At 37.8% G+C, this 20,906-nt stretch overlaps 1 protein-coding gene across 5 annotated transcripts in view; it reads right to left on the reverse strand.

Moving 5' to 3' along the window:
* Positions 1 to 1,211: 1,211 nt before the first annotated feature.
* Positions 1,212 to 20,906, reverse strand: part of RPAP2 (RNA polymerase II associated protein 2) — a 73,578-nt gene continuing 53,883 nt past the window's right edge. For 2 of the 5 annotated variants that reach the window (XM_073357077.2, XM_073357074.2), the window contains 2 exons: positions 2,467 to 2,637; positions 1,212 to 1,954 (listed from right to left, as the gene is read on the reverse strand). In XM_073357077.2, coding sequence (XP_073213178.1) covers position 1,954; positions 2,467 to 2,637 — 172 coding nt within the window. In that variant the 3' untranslated portion in view covers positions 1,212 to 1,953. Of the gene's footprint in view, positions 1,955 to 2,274; positions 2,638 to 3,049; positions 5,496 to 20,906 lie in introns of those variants that run through there. The other 3 variants (XM_073357075.2, XM_073357076.2, XM_073357078.2) reach the window with 3 other exon arrangements.

Consider the following 20,906-nt stretch of genomic DNA (forward strand, 5'->3'; position numbering starts at 1 on the left):
TATAAACTGGGGACATATCAGTTGGATGTGACAGAGGAGGAGACAGACCTGGGTGTATTTGTTGATCACAGGATGCCTATGAGCCGCCAATATGAGGCAGCTGTGAAAAAGGCTAATACAGTCCTGGGATGCATTCAGGTGAGTTATTTCCAGTAGAGACAGGGAAGTGTCAGTATCATTATACAAAGTACTGTTGAAACCTTACCTAGAATACTGCGTGCAATTCTGGGCTTAAGAAAGATGAATTCAAACTGGCACAGATGCTAAGACGGTCTACTCAGATGATCTGAGGAATGGAAAACCTACCTTATGAGAGGTGACTCAAGGAGCTTGGCTTGTTTAGCCTAACCAAAAGAAGGCTGATATGATTGCTCTCTATAAATACATCAGAGGGATAAATAGCCCAGAGGGAAAGGAGTTACTTAGTGCTAATGTGGACACAAGAACAAATGGCCATCCACAAGTTTAGACTTGACATTATAGGAAGGTTTTTAACCATTGGAGGAGTGAAGTTCTGGAACAGCCTTCCAAGGGGAGCAATGGGGGCAAAAAACGTAGCTGGCTTCAAGACTGAGCTTGATAAGGGGATGGTATGATGAAACTGCCTACAATGGCATGTAGCTGATCTGAGACTGCTAGCAGAAAATATCTCCAGTGGCTGATATGGATCACTAGATAGGGAGGGCTCTGAGTTACTACAGGGAATTGTTTCCTAGGTGGCTGACTGGTGGGTCTTGCCCACATGCTCAGGGTCTAACTGACTGCCATGTTTGGGGTTTCCCCAAAGGAATTTTCCCCCGGTCAGATTGGCAGAGACCCTGGGTTTTTTTTGCCGCCTTCTGCAGCATGGGGCATGGGTCATGTGCAGGTTTAAACGAGTGTAAATGGTGGATTCTCTGTAACTTGAGGTCTTTAAATCATGATTTGAGGACTTCAATAACTCAGCCAGAGGTTAGGGGTCTATTTCTGTGGCCTGCAACGTGCAGGGGGTCAGACTAGATGATCATGATGCTGGTCCCTTCTAACCTTAAATTCTAGGAGTCTGAGTCTCATGATGACATTTTCAGTTTACTTCAAATGCCATTTAGTGAATTGCAATTTTTTGGATTTGTCAAAATACAATTAAGATTGTGAATTCAGCAATGGACTGTAAGTAAAGAATAGCACAATACACCATCTTATGACAACACTAAGAATTACAAGTAGCTTGGTTTCAAAGCATGTTTATTAATCGGCTTAACACTGTGAGCATGTCATGATGTTCTTTGTCTAAAAAGCTAAATAGTGCAACAATCACCAAAATTTTTTTAATAACTATAGAAATAAAGCTCAAACGAAGTCTTTTTAATTATTCAAAAATAAACCAGGAATTATTTCTTGCAAGCCAAACTATGAACAGTTTTAAATTGTCAAATGTTACAAAAATTCAAACCCAAAACCAATCTTCATAAGTAGCAAAAATAGATACACAGGCCACCCCGGGGGGGGGGGGGGGGAGAGGGGGCCGGGCTGTGGACCAGAAATCTTTGCTGCTCTTCTCAGCATTCTCCTGGAGAATGCTGCTCAATGCAGGGAAACAGCAGAAAAGATGCCAGTAATGGTACCCTGCCTGCCATGAGACTGGTACATGCGCCGTCGTCTTTCTTTCTTTCCCCTAATCTTGTGGGCACAGTTTGCCTTAAGATTTAGCAATGAAACAAAAAATGGTGATCCTTACTACTTTTTCTCAGGCAATTTTCAGAATATACGAACTTATTTTAGCTTCATCCATACCTTAAACAAATGCTATGCTACTTAGCTTGTCCAAAAAGATTTCAGAACACTTTCATAAGAAACAGACGTGAAAGTACAGGATGCAAAGTAAAATGCTTATTCAACTCTCAAAAGAAAAAAAATATTGTTCACTATAGCAATACTTCAGGTGCAAAAAACGAGGTTTGAGATCCTCATCATTCTGTGGGTAACAAAGAAAAAATTGATCAGTAACTTTAAAAGTACAAGTGTATCAGCTAATAAGTGTGACCAATACTAGTTCTAAAAATAAAAAATTTACTCCTCCCCCCACCATTCAGAAAGTAAAATTAACCTAATTAATAATCAAAAATGGAGGTTTCTAACAAACATAAAATCTAAACTTTTGAAGAGTTAAATTTTAATAAGGTAACTGGCTATAACTATCCAATTTGAATAAAAATCAAACCAAATAAGATTCAAATGCTGTACCCATAAACCAGATATTGTTTTATAATTGCTAACAATTTAAGTAAAACTGAAAATTACTATATATTGTGACAAGATTACAAAATTATTTTAGCATTTACTAAGTGACACTAATTTTCTGTACTGTACATATTCTTCCCTTTTGACAACACCTTACCCATCTTCTGACTTTACTGATACTATCTATAGTCACAGTATTTGCTTTTAAGAAATTCATTTGGTTTGAAAAAATCTTATGCCAGGTACCATAGTTCTGAGATGACTGACCATTCAGGCATGCTGTCATGTCTAAATATTCTTGTTAAACTTTCAAGATCTTCTTTAGTGAAATGCAATTCTTCAAGTAATGTGGACAGGAACTGTGTATATACTGGACTCTGCTGAGAATTCGCGAAGACTGGAATAATCTGTGACAATCTGGAAGATGACATTGAATACAGAAGAGAGGACTTTAAATGTCTGAACAAGGCTGGTGTGCTTTATACAGAGCTATCAGCTATGAAACAATTGCCAGAGGAAAGATATTTCTAGGACATGCCCCATTTATAACACTACAAGTTACTGTTTTTAAGTTTACAATATAGCATATGAGTATTAAATTGTGAAATTTTATTAGCTTTTACCAAATCTCTATCAGTTTTAAATTAAATGAAAACAAGCAAGAGATTAGTTTCATATGCATCTAATCAACTACTAGTTGTTACATAACAGGAAACATCAAATTATGTGCTTTGAAGATTAAAGTTTTATGTAACTTTAAAAAAAACAAGAATTTATAGTAAATTTTGAAAGTGATTGTTCATCTTGTACAAGTTATGCATTTCCTTGTACAAAAACAGTTGTAAAAACTGTAGGAAATACTATTTTAGAGTAGCTGAAGAAAGTATTTTCAACTACAAATTACTAGCAAACCTTCTTTTTCACAAGTTCTACCTAGTCACGAAGGAGACACAGGCAGAGTTTCATATTATTTTCCTAGAGAACCCAGGTGTGTTTACTAATGAAAAACCTCTGTCTGTTTATTTAAAAAGGACTCTCTACAAAACAACTGAAAAAGCTTTTAGGTAGTAAATGCTCTTTTTTTAAAACCAAGATTTTTCCAAATAGTTGAAAACTTCCCACAGTGGCCTTTCAGATTATTATTTAATTTAACTTCACCCACTGCCACTGGGCACATGAAATATGAATAAAATAACACTCAGAAGCTGCAGATCAGTGCAGGTAGGTGAGTAATCAGAGCACTGCATTTCCTCAGTAGGACATCTGTTCCTATGAAGCAGTCTCTGATAACTTTCTTACACAGTGGGCTGTGTACGTTTATTTTATTTTAAGAACCTCTGTGTTCTTGTTGGTCAGAAAAAGATTTTGACAGAGGACATAACTAGATTCTGCGAAGCTGTTAATCAGGGTTCTTCAATTTTACATACTATATTACATATGTAATAAGAAACTCTCTACTTGCAGTCCTGCCTTCTTTCATAGCAAAAAACAGTATGGATTTTAAGAAGTGAACACTGTAGCAAAATAAATTGGAACAGCTGCAAAGATTTTTAAAAAAACAAAACCCATAAGGAGCACAATACTGTAATTGGATCAAATAATAAATCTGGCTTCAGTGATCCACACATTTCATCTTTAAAGCAAATTTAAAAAGATCAGTTGGCCTTTTAAAGTACCTAATCATTTGAATAAAAATGAACACTTTTCCTATAGTGCTTTTTAAAATTCTGCTGTTTGCAAACAAAATTTTGCAGAGACTCTCTTCCATTAGACCCTGATTCTTCAAGCTGGTGAGCAAAGCAGAGCCCCCTCACTTCCTTGTTCTGAAAACTTTGTTTTCCCAAAGGACATTAAAAAAGAAAACATACAACCATTCCAGTTAATTTTCATAATACTGAATTTCTTTTTATTTGTTCCCAGGCTGAAACATCAGTAGCACCAAAGCCAGACCTATTTTTCGTGAGATGAGGGCACTTCACAACTAACAGGATCAAATGCTTAAATGAAGGCTAGAAGATGCTGACATTTAAAAAAAATAATACCAGAAATACTGAAGTTTGTTGGGGCTACTGAATATCCCTAGAAGGATTTTTAGTACTCATCTGACGTGAATAATGCACAGACATGCACTATTGTCCATATTTATTTGCAGCATATACTAACACCATAAGTGGTAGCCAAATATGCTCTTTACTGTGGACCCAAGATTGGTGCTGCTAATAGGCATTCACAGTATCACAAGGGGCCATTACAATGTATGTTGCAAGTCTGTATAAAAAAGCTTGTGTTAGTTTAAACACTATTTCTTTTACCCTCCTATCAGTTTTAATGTTAGTGTTTACACAAAAGACTTGTGGTCAGTACTGTAAGGAAATTTCACATTATTGTGTTATCTGTATATAAAGGGTGAAATCGTCCCCTCCTTGCCATTAGTGGTTTCAGGTACATGCTGTTTCATGTAATGTATTCATCCAGGTAAACAGAAAATGTCAGTAACACTTTGTGGAAAGATTTATTTTTATTGTTTAGAAGACAACTTCTGAAAAATGCATTTAAACATCTCAATTTATATAGAGGGGAAAAAAGCAGATCACACAGCTTCCAACAAATTCAGCAGTTAAGGGGAATGTTACTTGTAGGTAATTACTCTGACATCAGACCCTCTGTGGAAACTGGAGATAGGACTAAATCTCCATTTTAAAAGAAATGCAAATTAAAACAAAAGGTGCCTTTAATTAAGCAAAAGAGTGGTAGGTAACACAAAGGATCCCACAAAACAAAGTAAACATTGTTTATTAATACAAAACAATCATTTAAAAAAGTTTTTAAAAAAATCTTGATTTCCTGAAAGAACAGAAAAGTAGTAAAATGTTTATTTCTGTGATGTCTAACATAGTATGACATTTTGATTATTTTTCATTGCCTTTTGGAGTTTGAGATTCATTGAATACTTAAACTATTCAAAAATGGCAGCACTAAGCAATATGAGGTAAGCACACAACATGGAACAAAACTTAGCTGTGACATGTAAACACCATTCTTTCATAGGACAGCAATGGTTCACAACTTGACTTTACATTAGTGTTTTGACTGGTGCCAATAGTACTTGCTCTATACAATGTAAAAATAGCACTAAGCAGTCATTTGTGTGATAACAATGGCTACCTTTTTTAAAAGACCAAGCAGAGGTATTCTGAGTATCTCAAAGACAGGAGTTGATGATCTGGAAGTATTTTTTGTAGTAAGAAGTGCTCAGTACGGGAGTAGAGGAAGTGCTGATAGAACAAGAATTAGAGTGATCAGACCTCAGAGTTAGGCTGGAGACAAGGATATCAGAGGAAAGGCCTGGAGATGCATTCTTCTTCTTCAAGCCATCCACTCTCAGGATTAAAGAGAATGTGTATGATAATTACCCACTGGCACCAGTTGTCACAATTTCCTGACCAGTGCCAGTAGGACTCCCTGTGACACTGCAAAATGCTACCTCTGCAATACTGCAGAATTGCAGACTTTTTCATCTCAGGATTTTTTCCTGTGTTGTGCTCTAATTAAAGAGGACTACAGCTTTCACTTTTAAAAAGTAAGAGACTTGTGCATATACTTTTAAACTATTTGTTATTTGCTAAAGACTCAACATGTTTATGCTATGAAACTAGCCTACCGATTGGTGTAGTCTCCTGAATCATACTGTCAGTGTCTTGCTACTGACAACAGTAGTTACTTATGTGCATTAGGGAAGAATACATTTTATAGAAATTCAGTACTGGATCAATATTTTTGGCCACTTTTTGGCAAGAAGCAGCCAAACCTCTGAAACTTTTCAAATAAGCACTACTTAGAGATTTGGTCAAACAATTTCATCCAGCTATGTATAGGTTTCTAGTATTTTTGCATTAAATTCAAATTTGAAACTATTTTTGGGCAGACAGTCTGACTCAGTGCAGCCTATTAAACACATTTATGAGCACATATAGAACATGATTAATTTCTCTGTTGGCAGACTGGGTCCTTTTGGCATTTAACAGCTGCCTCTGTTTTCTCCCCCTCCCGCCTTTAAAACAGTTATACAGAAGCTGTTTTTCTAACAATTAATGATATAAGGCTGCATCTTGCACTGTTGAAGACAATGGGAGTTTTGCAACTGATTTCAATTGGATCAGGATTTTAGCCTGCACCGTGTAGTAATAAGCTTCACATTTCTAGTCCCCATTATTTCAAAGCTATTACCACTACATGGGGCTGCATTATAAGCAACATGTGTTATTCTTGGGATGCATTAAAGACCATATATGCTATCCTCATACTGGCATGAAACTCTACTTGAATTAAATGGGAATTGCATGCAAGTACCTGAAAGCAGGATTTGGGCCCAATGTCCTAGTGTCACAGGAACACCAAACAGCCACAGTTCTGAAGAAGCCATCAGCTCAATAATTCGAATGAACTGCATTGCTTCAGTTCAGGGATGCAGTGACATTCAAAGCTCCGTAAGTTCTAGCATATTTTAAAAGAACTGCAAACTGAACTGGAATTAAGGTACAAGGAAGCACCACTGCAGATAATGCAAACTGGTTGGTGTTTTATTTTTATTTATTTATTTATTTTATTTTTTAAGAACAAATGACATGGCAGGGAAATCTTTAACATTCAGATTTAAGGTTGCTTACTTTCACACCCTGAAACATTACGACATGACACAGAATTGCTGGTGTGAACAAACAAGGCAGGTGAGGCAATATATTTTATTGGACCAACTTCTGTTGGAGAGAGAGGGAGAAGCTTCCAAGCCACACAGAGCTAAATCAGCCCTTGGAACTTCCTTAATTTTACTAATTTGTCACCAACAGTGGCCTTTTTTTAAAAAAAGAAGAGAATAGTGACTTGATCACAAGAGTACAACAGGCACTGAATTAAGATATACTATACAATTTTTTTAAAGGGGCCAAAATTGTTTAGACTGTGCCTGAAGTTGGGCATCTAAAAGTGGTGTGATTTTCAGAGGTGCTGAACTAGTAGCTTCCCACTGAAGTCACTGGGAGCTGCAGACACTCAGCACCTCTGAAATCATGGCATTTTTGTTTAGATGCTTAAATGTGAATTTAGATGCCCAGCTGTACACACCTGTGCTTGTCAGCAGTTCATGTGAAAGGGTCAGCCTTGGTACTGTATGTAGATATAAGTGAACTCTCATGCTCATTTTATAGAAAAGCAGTGTCGTATAGACCAGATTTAGTGAAGCAGTGCAGTTCCTACACACCCACTTATACCATATGGTAAACAGGTCTTTGTAAAGTTAAAAAAAAGGCTGAAAATGTCAAAGTACATCTTATGATAAAACCCTGTTAAGCTGGCTACTCCACATATGCTACATGTGAAAGAATAAGTGAATTTCTTGTTAAGACAAGTAACACCTCCACATTACCAAGTTATTAAATGACATCTGGTTAACATGAAATACGTTTCCATAATTTCAGCTCCTCTACTTAAAAACAAGCTTTCTATTTAATAGTTTTCTTACAGCAAGCTTTAACAAGTACATTTAGGAGGATGGCTATCTTTGTACAAGGGAAGCCCGTACAGAAATATTTTTGGAGTAAATTTCGTTAACTAATATCTTCTAGTACGCCAATGGCATGTCTACACTGCAATTAGACACCTGCAGCTAGTCTGTGCCAGCTGATTCAGGCTCACGGAACATGGGCTGCAGGGCTGTTTGATTGCAGTGTAGTCTTTTGAGCTTGGGCTGCCGCCTGAGCTCTAAGACCCTGCGAGGTGGCAAGGTCCCAGAGCTTGGGCTGCAGCCCAAGCCCGGAAGTCTACACAGCAATTAAACAGTCCCACAGCCTGAATCGTGTGAACCCGAGTCAGGTGGTATGGGCCAGCCATGGGTTTTTAATTGCAGTGCAGACATACCCTCGTTCGCTCACAGAGGTACCTGTGTCACTGTCTGGGTCAAGACATATATGCAGAGAAAAGTGTAGGTCTTGAATAGCGTCTTCATGTGGTTACAGGATTACTTTAGAACATCTCCCATACAAGGACTGGGAGTAAAACCTTTTATAAACATTACTGAATTAAGCCCTCAAACACTCTCCCTCCCTGGGAGAGTGTCAATACTATCCTCATTTTACAGAGATGGAAACTAAGGCCCAGAGAGTAAGGCCAATATTTCCAAAAGTGACCAGTGATTTTGTCCAACTCGAGACATCTTTAAAAGAGCCCGATTTTCAGAAAGTTCTGAACAGCTTGTGCCCTCTGAAAGTCAGGTTCTGTTAAGGTATCTTAAATTGGGCATCCAAAATTACGTTACTGCTAAAAATTCAGGACTACATTAATTTACCCAAAAAGTCTGTGGCAGAAGCAGGAAAAGAAGTCAGATCTTAAGTCCTATTGCTACAGAATGTAATGGTCTGCTTTTACAACAAGTAAAAATGTAGGCAGCCAAGCTTTCTACAGGAAGTGGCTGCAAAAGCTTCATCAACATGCTCCATGATTAAGCCTGTGGATCTAAAAGATGATCATTTCACTCTTCATATTGTTCACCATGTTTGAAACTGAAATGAGTAATGCGAGAAACTTTATCACCCAGACAGGAGGAACTAGTGGGAGCACATCTCCTCCTAGATTGGTGTTATTAGGGAACAGGAAAGGATAAAAACAGTTTTTCCAAGTCCAGCATTCAAAAATCACCGGTCATGACAAAATATCATGATGCTGGCTTAAAAATGAGATTCTAAGTAGTAATAAGTTTAGAGTTCTACTTATTTGCTTTCTGGCTATGAGCATTTAGAGTTCATATTTTCAAACTGTTCTCTACAGCTATGAGGGCTAGAAACTTTTAAAAAATGTAAACTGAGAGTCTTAAAAAAAAATAAAAAATCACAATTTGATTTCAAGAGTGGGGTCTTTATAACCACAACCAAATTTCATGACACCACTGATAATAACTGGGAGAGTTAGCAACACTTGAAAGGTAGCACAATCTCCACACCTTGCAGCCAGGACAGAATGTGTGCTCAACGACTGCAGAGTTCTGCTATAGGGAAATCTACATTACTGATTGCTGTAAGCTAGAGAAAGGTGACAATGGACTTCCAACCTAGGTGCCATCCTTAGACCTGCTGAGGATCCCCTCCATCCGCCTCACCCTTTGGTAAGTGCAGAGATCTCCCTGTATTCCAGGCTAGGGGGAGAAGAGAAATGAAGATATCCATGACAATTAAAATATCCTCTTTTCTTCCTCTCTATTCTCTTCCCTCCTGGCTGATATTTCTCACTTTTAGTTCCCCTCTTTGCTAATGAGGTCTTTTAAGGCATCTCTCTCCCCTCTCCAAAGGCTAGGTAAGTGGCCAATGCATTTACAAGCTCCAAATAAAGATACCTGCTTATGTAATGAATCATCCATGTTTTAAAGAAAGGACCTCAGATCATTTATTCAAACTTAATGGAAGGTCTGCAGGTCTTGTTAATTTTATGACTAATTTCAGAACACAGTTTGAAGATCACAAAATGGAATATGTCAAATAAAATCTTATAGTCCTATAATCTCAAATATTTTTTGCGTTGTCACCTGTCAAATGTATCATTTTGGTAAGTCTAAATAAAACTGCACATAAGCTTTAAATGCTCAAAATGAAATAAGACATGTGAGAGATCAGAAGAAATAATCAGCTACTCCAACTAAGTGTAGTTAACACTTAAAACTCAAGAATTCAGTCTGTAGCAGTACTGCAGCATATGGTCATTTCACACTGTCAAGCACTATGATTTAGGAGAAACAATGCTAAAAGTTTAATGAAATTTGATTGTGCAGAACACACACACACACACACACACAGAGCGGCATTTATCTCTGCTTGTCAACCACAATATCGTATAAAGAATTCAACAACCTTTTCTGAATAAAAGCCCCACTGTGTGCTGCTTACTGTTAATTGTATGTTCTCAGCTCAAGATCTTACATAAATAATTTCTTTGTCGACAGTTATGCTCCAGCACAGGGAACATGCCTGAAAGTTGCCTAGTTAAACTGCATGTTTCTCTATGAAAATTGACATCATGATGGCTGTTGGAAGCATCTCTAAGAGCACAGGTGAAAAGAGAACAGACCTTTACCCCAAGGCTCTGTCTCTCTAACTCAGTGGTTCTCAACTCTGGTCCACCACTTGTTCAGGGAAAGCCCCTGGCTGCAGGAAGCAGCGCGGGCTGAGGGATGTGCTGGCCGCCCTTCCTGTAGCCCCAGGGCCTGCGCCGCTTCCTGCAGCCCCCATTGTCCTGGAGCGGCAAACTGCAGTCGGTGGGAGCCACGATCGGCCGAACCTGTGGACGTGGCAGGTAAACAAACTGACCCGGCACACCAGGGGCTTTCCCTGAACAAGCGGTGGACCAGAGTTGAGAACCACTGCTCTAATAGGTATTATAATAAAGATAATTTGCCTTGTTTAATATTTAGAAACTGTGCCTCTTCCTTTGAGGCTCCATGCACCCCTCTGAGCCCACATATGGATGGGCGTCTGTGTAGGACTGGGGGAAGCTCTGGAGTCTCAGAAGGTTGGCTGGGGGCAGGGAAACCAGATGAGGTCTTCTAGATTCCTTCCTCACAAAACTCATTGGGGACATCATTAAAAATTAATAAAATCACTAGCTATATTAAGTTATGTCCTCTTCCCATCTACCTTATGAAGCTCCTCCACTTCCTCAGGGGGTTATGAAACAGTCACAGTTGTTAGTTCTTTAAAAAAAGAACAACCCCCACCCCAACAAAAACACAAAAGTCCATATCCATTCCCACTCTCAACCTTGAAATAAGAGTGGCCAATGGTATTACTGTGTTTGACACATAAATTGGCTAGTCAGAAAAGGATAAGGCTGCACTGCTCCTCTATAAGTTACTGTTGGGGTAATGGCAAGACAGCTTATTTAAATTCATAATTTTGTGACCTTCCTTGTTGTGAGAGCCATGAAGAATTAAATGTTCTATCCATCAGCCCTTCTCTCCTTTATGCTTCCCTGACTACACACATCTCTACTTCTTCCCCGATTGGCTGGTTTAGCCCTCCTGAGTGGAGACCATCTTTGTATACAAAAGTACATTTGTAGAATAGATATAAAATCAAAGCAGGGTTAGGATAGGTGCCTAAAGCCACTTATGAGCTGTGGTGGCTTTCTTGCTCTTTTCAGTACTGTATGTAGCTGAATGCCTGAATATTTGAACACTTGTAAAATATTTAGATTGCTTTATGTATGTGAGTAGCTATTTACTTCACAAGTCAGTGACACTCACTACTGCATGTGCTACTGATCAAAGAAAAGTAATTAAGTAATTAATTAATTATACTGCATTTCCATTTGAAACTCCAGTTTGGAAGAGAATGATATCTTGGCAACTTCAAAACTGAATTAGGATGAAATTTAGAAAATATGGTATGAATCCAGGACAGCAATTTCTTGTGAAAAGTGGCATCTTTTAAAAAAATTACAGCACATCAAAAAAGCAGACTATTTCTACTCTTTCTGACGATTTTTGACAAGCTTTGGATCAATATTGGCTAACATTAAACAAATCTTCTCTTTTCCCTCCACCTTTCTGTAAACATTTATGGGCGAGATCTTCACCCCCACTCCAATTGTTTTACATCACATAAAAGGGCTGGAACTGCATAAAGGGGATCTAAAAGCCCTGTATCTAGCTGGGAGAAGATTCCCCTGAGGTAGGCAATCATAGGCTGCCTCCTGAGAAACCCATTGCAAGCCCTAGCATAAGAGGCATGTGCGGGACAGGATTACAGATGGGGCCACAGTACTCAGCATTGCAGAGGTTCTGGGTAGCAATACAGCCCACAGGGCAACCCCAGTAGGCTGCTGTAAGTTAGCCATGTCCCCCAGGTTGTCTAAGTTACACTGGAGGCCACTCCAACCCCCAATGCAACCCTGGATTTGGAGGGTACAAAAGGTGATTTAAAGCCTATTTAGCCTCCCTATCTCCTACATTGCAAGGACTTTAGAGGTTCAGCAGAGAATCTCACCCTATTTAAACACAACACATTCAGATAATGGATTACCTTATTTTAAGTTTCAAATCATGTTCAGTGGCAACACAACATAAGAAACTAGTTTGCATCATATGGAGTTTAAAAACCATCATATATAAATATGTAACACCCTATTCAATGAATGAATAGGTACAACTGTAAAGAGTTATATTCCTTTGCCACACAAGGACTTTTTTGTACTTTTAATCATTATTTATTTCAAACTAATAGGCGATAAAGCAGTACTCTTACTTTAAGGCTTTGATAAGTCTATTAATGCAATAAAACTATTATTATTCAGAACTTGACTAGATTAATCTTTTAGTGTACCAAGCCTTTATAAGTAAAATCTTAGATTAAACTTTACTGCTGTCAAAATCCAAAATAAATTTTAGGGTCTTCTTCATATTAGAAATTTGTCCACAAATCAGCACAACGCGTCAGTTTCTACTTAGGAGGAATATGGGACTCAAATCAACCAACCCACTGAGTGTCACAGGTCAGCAATGAAGTGCATTGTGTTCAGGGAGAACAGTACATGGTAGCCCAAATAGCATCAGCCTGTACTACAACAGGAGTATAGCAAATGCCATCAGATCCTTACTGTCAGAACTTCAGTTTACTAGGGTCAGACCTCCTCAACACACACACACACACACACAATATCCATAATTTTTATATATTGCACAACTCTCTATTTGAAGGAGATTGAACCACACGCACCATGACATAACCAAGGGAGTTAAATAAAAATCGAAGGAGCATTGGTCATCTGAATTCTCCTCACAAAACATATTCAGATGGGACAAAACTAATTAAGTTGTTACCTTGCTTAACTTCAGGCAATAACGTACAGTAGATTACACTCCACTTGATCAGCGTGTGCTTGAGACAAATACTTTGTTAGGACATCTCCCAAGGAATGGCATAGACTAAAGCTTAACTTGCAACAGTATTAACAACAAAAAATTGCTGCTTAATGGAGACTCATTCAGCAATTGCCATGTTGCTGAGTGGTGTTCTGCCAGTTTGAAATTATGCGTTCTGGCCTAAGGGCAGATGTTGCTGAATACAGATTAAAAGAATTTAAAACTGAGTAAACATGAATTATAGAGTGAATAGCTTGTTCTTGAATTTTTATTCAATACAATATTTCAAGTCTTTCGGGTTAGTTTAAATATTGGCTGCTTCTCTTATATCAGATGTTCTCAATCAGGCTGCTCAGCTGCCCACTGGGACAATTCTACCATATATCCCAGAAGTTCACAAAATAGATTTTTTCTTTAATAGATAATTTTAACATGGTACTGAAAGCTGGTAGGCACAGGCATGGAGTAAGGTTAGATACAATTCACTCTAATGATAAAGGTTGACAGGTAGGAAGTATAATCTAATGTGTGATATTTAAATAATTACACAATCATTCTGTGTTACAGACAACTACACATGCTCGTAAGTATTAAATGATTATTACTACTTGTACCCCCATCTTATATTTAGCTGTTATGCTCATGGGTAAGATTTAAAATATTCTATGCTTATAACTTAAATTCAAGTTTATAAAGCAAGCTCAACAAAACATACTAAAAAACCTTGTTAAAAGCAAGAGGTTGCCTCTAGAGTGAAGATTTTCCATTAGAACACATTAATATTTGATGGATGATCTTGAATTGAAAACATCTAACTTACAAACATCAACATGCAGAAGTGTTTAAAGAGACCTCCAGAATTAAATTTTTGATGTTATGAAATGCTACTAGTTAAATAATTTGATGAGAACTAATGTTATTTGCAACTATGGACTTAAAATGTCCCATAATTAAAGGCTTTATCCTATTAGGTTGGATTATGACAGGGGGGAAAGGAGTATTTCAAAGCTCTTTTCTTTAATCCCAAAAATTAATTTTTATAATAGGGAAAAGAGACACTAGCGTTTACTTAGGTGAATGAAAAGAACAAATTACCCAACATTTTATGTTTACTGACCTGTTCACAGAATCCAATATAGTTGCCTTACATATTATTTTAACCCTTTGATGGCAACAGAAGCTTACTTATTCATATTTTTAATTTTTTTGTCCACTACACTTAAATTAAGGCTATAAAACTGATTCAAAACCAGTGGCCTGAATGCTAACAATTGCAGGAGGTGGGATTCATTAACATCTTATCTTTGTTCACTGCTCCCACTACTGTCAGTTTCTTCACCTGCAGCCCCAGAAATCGCTGACTTGCTCAAGTAAATGTTTTGTTTATATATATATTCTTCCTTAAAAATAAAAACCCCTTTATTGTCACTTTTTATTTCTTAAGTGCCCACACATCAACAGACAGGGTAAAATCCTTTGCCGCTGAATTCAAGGGGGCCAGATTTTCACCCATAGTGCAGATAAACGGAAAAGACTTTAATTAAAGGTAAAATGAAAATCACAGACAATTTAATGCAATAATCAGTATATATAATCTGGTCTGCTCAACAATACACTTGATACTCTCAGTAATAGAAGAGTTTAATATAAACTGAAAAAGCAATTGACTTTATCAGCCTTGCTCAATCAGTAATCTGTATTCCAACCAGTGATTTTTAACTAATTTATCAATGGCTTACAAGAAAGCCTCCTGATACACTACACTATTTATGAGATGCCTTTAAAACTGGTTTAGTACAAAAGAGATGGTTATATAGAAGAATGGTCCTGGGGTTAGCGTACAGAACTGGAGTTCTATTCTTAGCTGTGCAACAGATTTTCTGAGTTACCAGTCAGTGCTTCATTTCCCCATATGCAAAATAGCGATATTACTTTCCCCACAAGATTGTTTGGGAGGCTGAAGTGAATACCTGTGAAAATGCTTTTCCATAATTCTTTTAGCTGTATTATATATGACGATGTGTTAGGACAACATGGGTCTATAGTTATCTGACCAATTAAAAAAATAGCTGATTTAAAAAAAATTGGTAGATACTGATAGTAAGATTAACGTTTTTTACTAATAAAGAACAGAGCTGTAAGCATGAATAGCAGGATGTACTGACTACACCTGTCTTTTCTTTCTGCAAAGCTCCACTTTGTCAGCTGCCAGCTGTTACAGATAACAGCCAGCCAGATGATGTTGTATCAATGGAATATTATTCATCACAAAAAGAGTTCAGATCAGGGAGGGGGAAAAAACCTAGAACTTCTCTATACCATTAACTTGCTGAGAATGGCAACTAGTAGTCACTGAAGGAAAGTTAATAAAGGTCACAAAAAGAAGTTGGAGATTTTTATATTAATATGCAAAATGTGATACTATTTATCACTTTTCTTGCATTATTTATTCAATAAGGATTTTGCAAACAAAGTGAAATATCAAATGTAAAAACACATGAAAGACTTGTTTTAGAACTGCATTGCAATTCCCAAAGACAAAAATATAGTGAGTCAAATTTCAGCCTCAATTACAACCATGCATTCTCATTCATATTGTGCACCATCGGTGTAAGGGAAGACAGGATTTGCAGTGTGTGTATCAGCATAAATAAAATTAAATGAACTGATGTGAAACTTGTTTGAAATATTAAATGAACAAGCATATGCTTGTTTCCACAGCATATACAACTCTGCCATACTGTAGAGTGATATGTTAAAATGCAATTCTCCTCTGAGAAGTAACTGTAAAAATGACATATGCTGCTATATAACACCTCGGCTTCCTGTGTATTATCAGAGGGTTATCTACTATACTAACATTAATTTGTCTTTAGTCCAGAGACAGGGTCTGAATCTCTAGTCTTGTGTATAACATTCCCTATGAATATTTTCCTTGGTATATATGTATAACCAATTCAGTTTCCACAGTAATTGTTCTAGAAAAAAATGCAGATTTCAGAATATTCAGCAGATAACGGACAACAGGTCAAATCCTCCCATACTACTTGGCTGCTTCATGCTGATCCAGTGATGCACAGCAGCTGGGAAGCTAGCTTAACCAGGTAGCTGGGAATGTTCTTGTTTCACCATGGCCTGGCCCAGGGCACTGGGGGAATTAGAAGGCCTACGCTCTGTGATCCCCAGGTCTAACTGCAGTATTGCCAACCCCAACACGTTAAAAAAGTCATGAGACTGGATTAAATATTAGGTTTAAAAATAATTTTGGGGTTCTATTTATTTGCCTGCTGGTTTCTGAGCCTTTAGGGCTCTTGTTTTCAAACTTTTCGCTGCAACCCATGAGGGCTAGAAACGATTTTTTTTATTTAAAGTTACAATTCTCAACAAATCACATGACTCCAGAAGCTGTACCTTTAAGATACCAAATATTATCATGAAAGTCTCAAGAACTGGCAACACTGAGAATAACTTCTTGGGCAGCCAGGTGCAAGACAGAGCAGCCATTACATTGCTCTAACTCACACTGTAGACCAGACCAGTGTCCAGCCAGGCGCTAAGCAGAGGGAAGCATCAAGATGGCTCAAAGCCATCTTTACTTTCTTCTCCCAGGTCCTATGCCAAGCACAGCTCAGGTAGACCAGAGGATATGGTCCATTGTTTTGTATTAGAAACATAATATAGTCCTATATTAATCAGAACTAAATTAGGATACAACACCTAGATAACCCATTTGTTGTAATTAGTGGTGTAAATATGAATATTATATACATCTCAACGTTTGTAATATTTCATGGCATTTAAAGCCATAACATTTATTTTGGGAGCTGTTCCAAAAGGTTTTCACTTGACTGGTTTATAATTAAGTAATTTGTTAGTTAAATCCCAGAAGAAATAAGGAATCAATGGAGGGGTGTGTAAAATAGTGTAAATCAACAGAAGATGTTTGGATGTGCCCCTCTCCTGTGACTATGGAGGAGCAGGATCAATGGCCTATGCAAGGGGTGGACAATTGGGTGTACTGTGTATAAGGTGTTTTGCTGGGAATGTACATATGACTGGGGGCACAATTACACCAGCCCATAACTAAGTTAGTCTCTAAGGTGCCACTAGTACTCCTTTTCTTTTCAAGTATCAATTTGTTTGCTATAAATAAAATTGCTTCCCAGAAATGTAGCCCCCCCTCCCGCCGATACGTATCACAAAGTCAGACCTAGTTTAAAGGATTCCATTTATTTGAAATCAGTCCCCTCTGCTAACCAGACCAGCAGATCAAAGATACTTCTCACTTCTTATACTCTACTGCTTTTTTCTCCTCCCTTGACTTTGGCCCTCCTTTTATTCCACCTCCCATTCTCAGATCAGCTCCTTATGAATCAAATGTCCTCCCACTCAACTCCTCCTTAAGTCCTATTTTTATGAATCTTTCTTACACTGATCCCCTCACTGATCATACCTTCCTATTTTTTCATATTTCTCAACTTATGCTGGGTGGAGTTAGAACCTGATCCTGCAAACACTTACACATGTGACAGGTTTCAGAGTAGCAGCCGTGTTAGTCTGTGTCCGCAAAAAGAAAAGGAGTACTTGTGGCACCTTAGAGACTTAACAAATTTCTTTGAGCATAATAGTGAAAGTCTCTCCTTGCTACGGCTTGTCAGTACTCTCTGTGAAAGCTATGGAAAAATTCTGGTAAAGATTGATTGATTCAGATATACAGTGTGTCGCAGGTGGAAAAACTACAGTCCAATCCACCTTGGTAAATAACTCATCAATACTTTATAAATATTCCCCCCTGTACTCAGTTACTATGGAAACTATTTACCATAAAATTGATCATAGTTTAGTTTTAGAACTTTCTAACACAATAATCTGATTATCTACTTTTCAGTCCAATATACAAACCAAACACTTGGAATAATGCAGCTGAGTAAAGAGACAAGCCAGGAATAGACTTGCTGCTACTAAATATGTCCAAACTTAAAAGAAGGATGTGAAAGATAAGCACATCAATATTTTTCTGATTAAACTTCACTGTTTGCAAAACCTCTGCTATTCCAGTCCTGGGCTTCTCAAAGGGTATTTTCTTTAAAAAAAATTCCCCTGCATTACTAATGTTGTCACAGCTCCAATGGTGGTAGCAACAATGAGAGCATTAGTGCAGACAGTCGTCTGGGCAGCCACTGGCTTTTTATGAGTTATTTTCCCTACCCCAACTCATAGTAGGTACACACATTTTGGCCTAAAAGCATTACTATTTCTGTGTAAAAGTTATAGTCCCAGCTCTGCTGTTGACCGACTGTGTGACCTCAGGCAAGTGACTTCACTGCTCTATGCCTCAATTTCTCCATCTACAAAATGAGGAGATACTACTAACTCTTGTTTGTAAAGCTACATAAAAGTAGGTATTGTTAAGAGACCAGACTTGTGACAGAATACTAAAAATTATGAAGGCTGGCATTTGGTTGCATTTAACTTACACCTGTCCCTCTAAAAACATTCCCTCATAAACTACTTCCCAGAAACACCCAGTTTTGCTGTGAGTGACTTACATATGTCTCTGGCATCACCAGACAATCTTAAGATATTTATACCCTTTGTTTGTTTGTTTTTTGGAAGGACCGTAGAGAGTATGCATACTAAATGCATTTATTAAATGCAAAATAATACTCTAAGGCCCTAGACCTCCAAGCACTTAAGCACATGCATAACTCTGCTCAGGCTGTAGCCCCATTGCTCACGAGTAGTTCGATGGAAACCAAAGTGACATACATGCTGAAGTGCTTTGCAGGTTCAGGATATAATTGTCCACATATTGGTTAAGTGTGAAAGTATTGGTTCATTATGTCTTCTCCCTGTCCTCCTAAGGCAAATGTCTCCAATTCTTTCCCCCTATATTATTAAATAAGATTTTTCCTTCTGTTTTTACAGAAAATTAATGTGAAACGTTAGGGGTACTTAGTTATTGTAAAACAACATACTACATAAAACAACTGATTACAGAAACAGCAACAGCCCAGTATTTAAACAAAACAAATGAATGCAAATACTTGGGGATGGTGTTAGTTTCAGCTAAACAAAATATACCGTACACTAATTTTAATTGCCTTCATCAAGATAATTCTGTAATCAATTACAATATACAGCTTGAAAATACAAAAAGATAAACTTTTCTCTATCCATTAAAAGTCAGCTTTCATTTTGCAGTAAATTCTGGATCCTTCTACTAATATGAGAGCTTCCCTCTCATCCTCAATTTGCTTGCTCTAATTGCATTCCTTCTGTCAATAAAAGCCACCCACTCTTCTGCATTCCCAACACACTAGAGTGGATCTTCTACATTTCTAATGTTTTGGCCTTATCCCAGTTGCCCAGAGACACGGTTTGTATACATCTTCTTGACAATGGCATGTATCCCTTTTCTTCCTCAAAGAGGCAATATTTTCTGCTTGTTTTCAGGAATACAAATGATAAGCACATTTCAAAATGCACCATATACCATGTTACCTGATTTGCTTTCCCATTAATTTAACATTCTTCACTAGGAACATACCACTGTACTGGATCAGATCAGTGGTTCATCTAAACTATTAACATGTCTCAAAAGTAGACTGTATCAGATGAATGAGGTGAAGATAGGAAAACCCTCACAATAGAGAATTCTGGAATAACTTACCAGTAGGTGAAGTCTGTTCCTGACTCCAGGAAATCAGTGGCTGACTTATGTCTTGAAACCTGAGGGTTTGTATTCTACCTGATGTAACAGTGGATGTTTTTATCAATGTACATATCTCATTCTTTTTCTAAATCTACTAATTTCTTAGCCTCTGATACCTTGTAGCAGCAACTTCCACAGCTAATTTTGAGATAGTGCCAAAAAAAATATTTCCTTTTATCAGTTTTAAAGGTTGATTTTAAATTTCATCTGATGTTTCCTTGTTCCTGTATTATCAGAAAATAAATAGGAGCACCCAATTCACCTTCTCTATGGCATTCACTATTTTATATGCCTCTGTAAAAATTAAGCAGTACTAATCTTCATTCTCCTCTCCACTGAAAGTCTTTTCAGACATCTAATTATTTCTATAGTTTACCTTTGGACAGTGAAGACTGACAATTATCCATCTTCGCACACGCATTAACCATTAAGTGTGTTTAGCTTATACCATCTCCAGGCATCCATATCTGCTGGATGAATCTTAAGCTAAATTTTTTTCAAGGCCATAATTTTTTTTTTTTTAAATATGGCATTTTGCAGCTCTTTGTATTCAGAGACAAATGGATTCTTTCTCCTGTTAGTGTCCACGTACACTGGTGTGGCAACACTATTTGCTATATCAGATCTGCGATTCTCAATTGAAGTTAAGACAGAGAGCAAACCAAAATGCCAAGGATTAAGTGTCAGCCTTTTAGATAGTCCCAGCTTAGTACCTACTTCTGTGGGAATTCTACACCACTGTGCATGCACAGGATTCATGTCCCCTGCAGATTTCTTTGCTTTCTTGCAGAAAAAATGACTTTCTGACAGCAAAGCAAAGCAAAAGGAAGTTGCAGGAGCAGTCATGCACCACTCCCTAGCTGTGCAGGTACATCATTTCAGGCAGCCAGCAGAGAGGTAAATCACTGCAGGGCTTGGTACACCCCAGCCAGAGGCTTCTATCCAGAGCTGGGATCAGCGCTAGTCCCAGCTGGACTGGAGAGGACAGGACTTCCTCTCCACTGCAAGGAGTGCCTGGGGCTGTGTCAAACCCAGCTCCACAACCTCCCCCAGCTGCAGGAAGCCCAGCAC

The sequence above is a fragment of the Lepidochelys kempii genome, chromosome 8 (genome assembly GCF_965140285.1).
Source record: "Lepidochelys kempii isolate rLepKem1 chromosome 8, rLepKem1.hap1, whole genome shotgun sequence".
NCBI classification, from domain to species: domain Eukaryota; kingdom Metazoa; phylum Chordata; order Testudines; family Cheloniidae; genus Lepidochelys; species Lepidochelys kempii.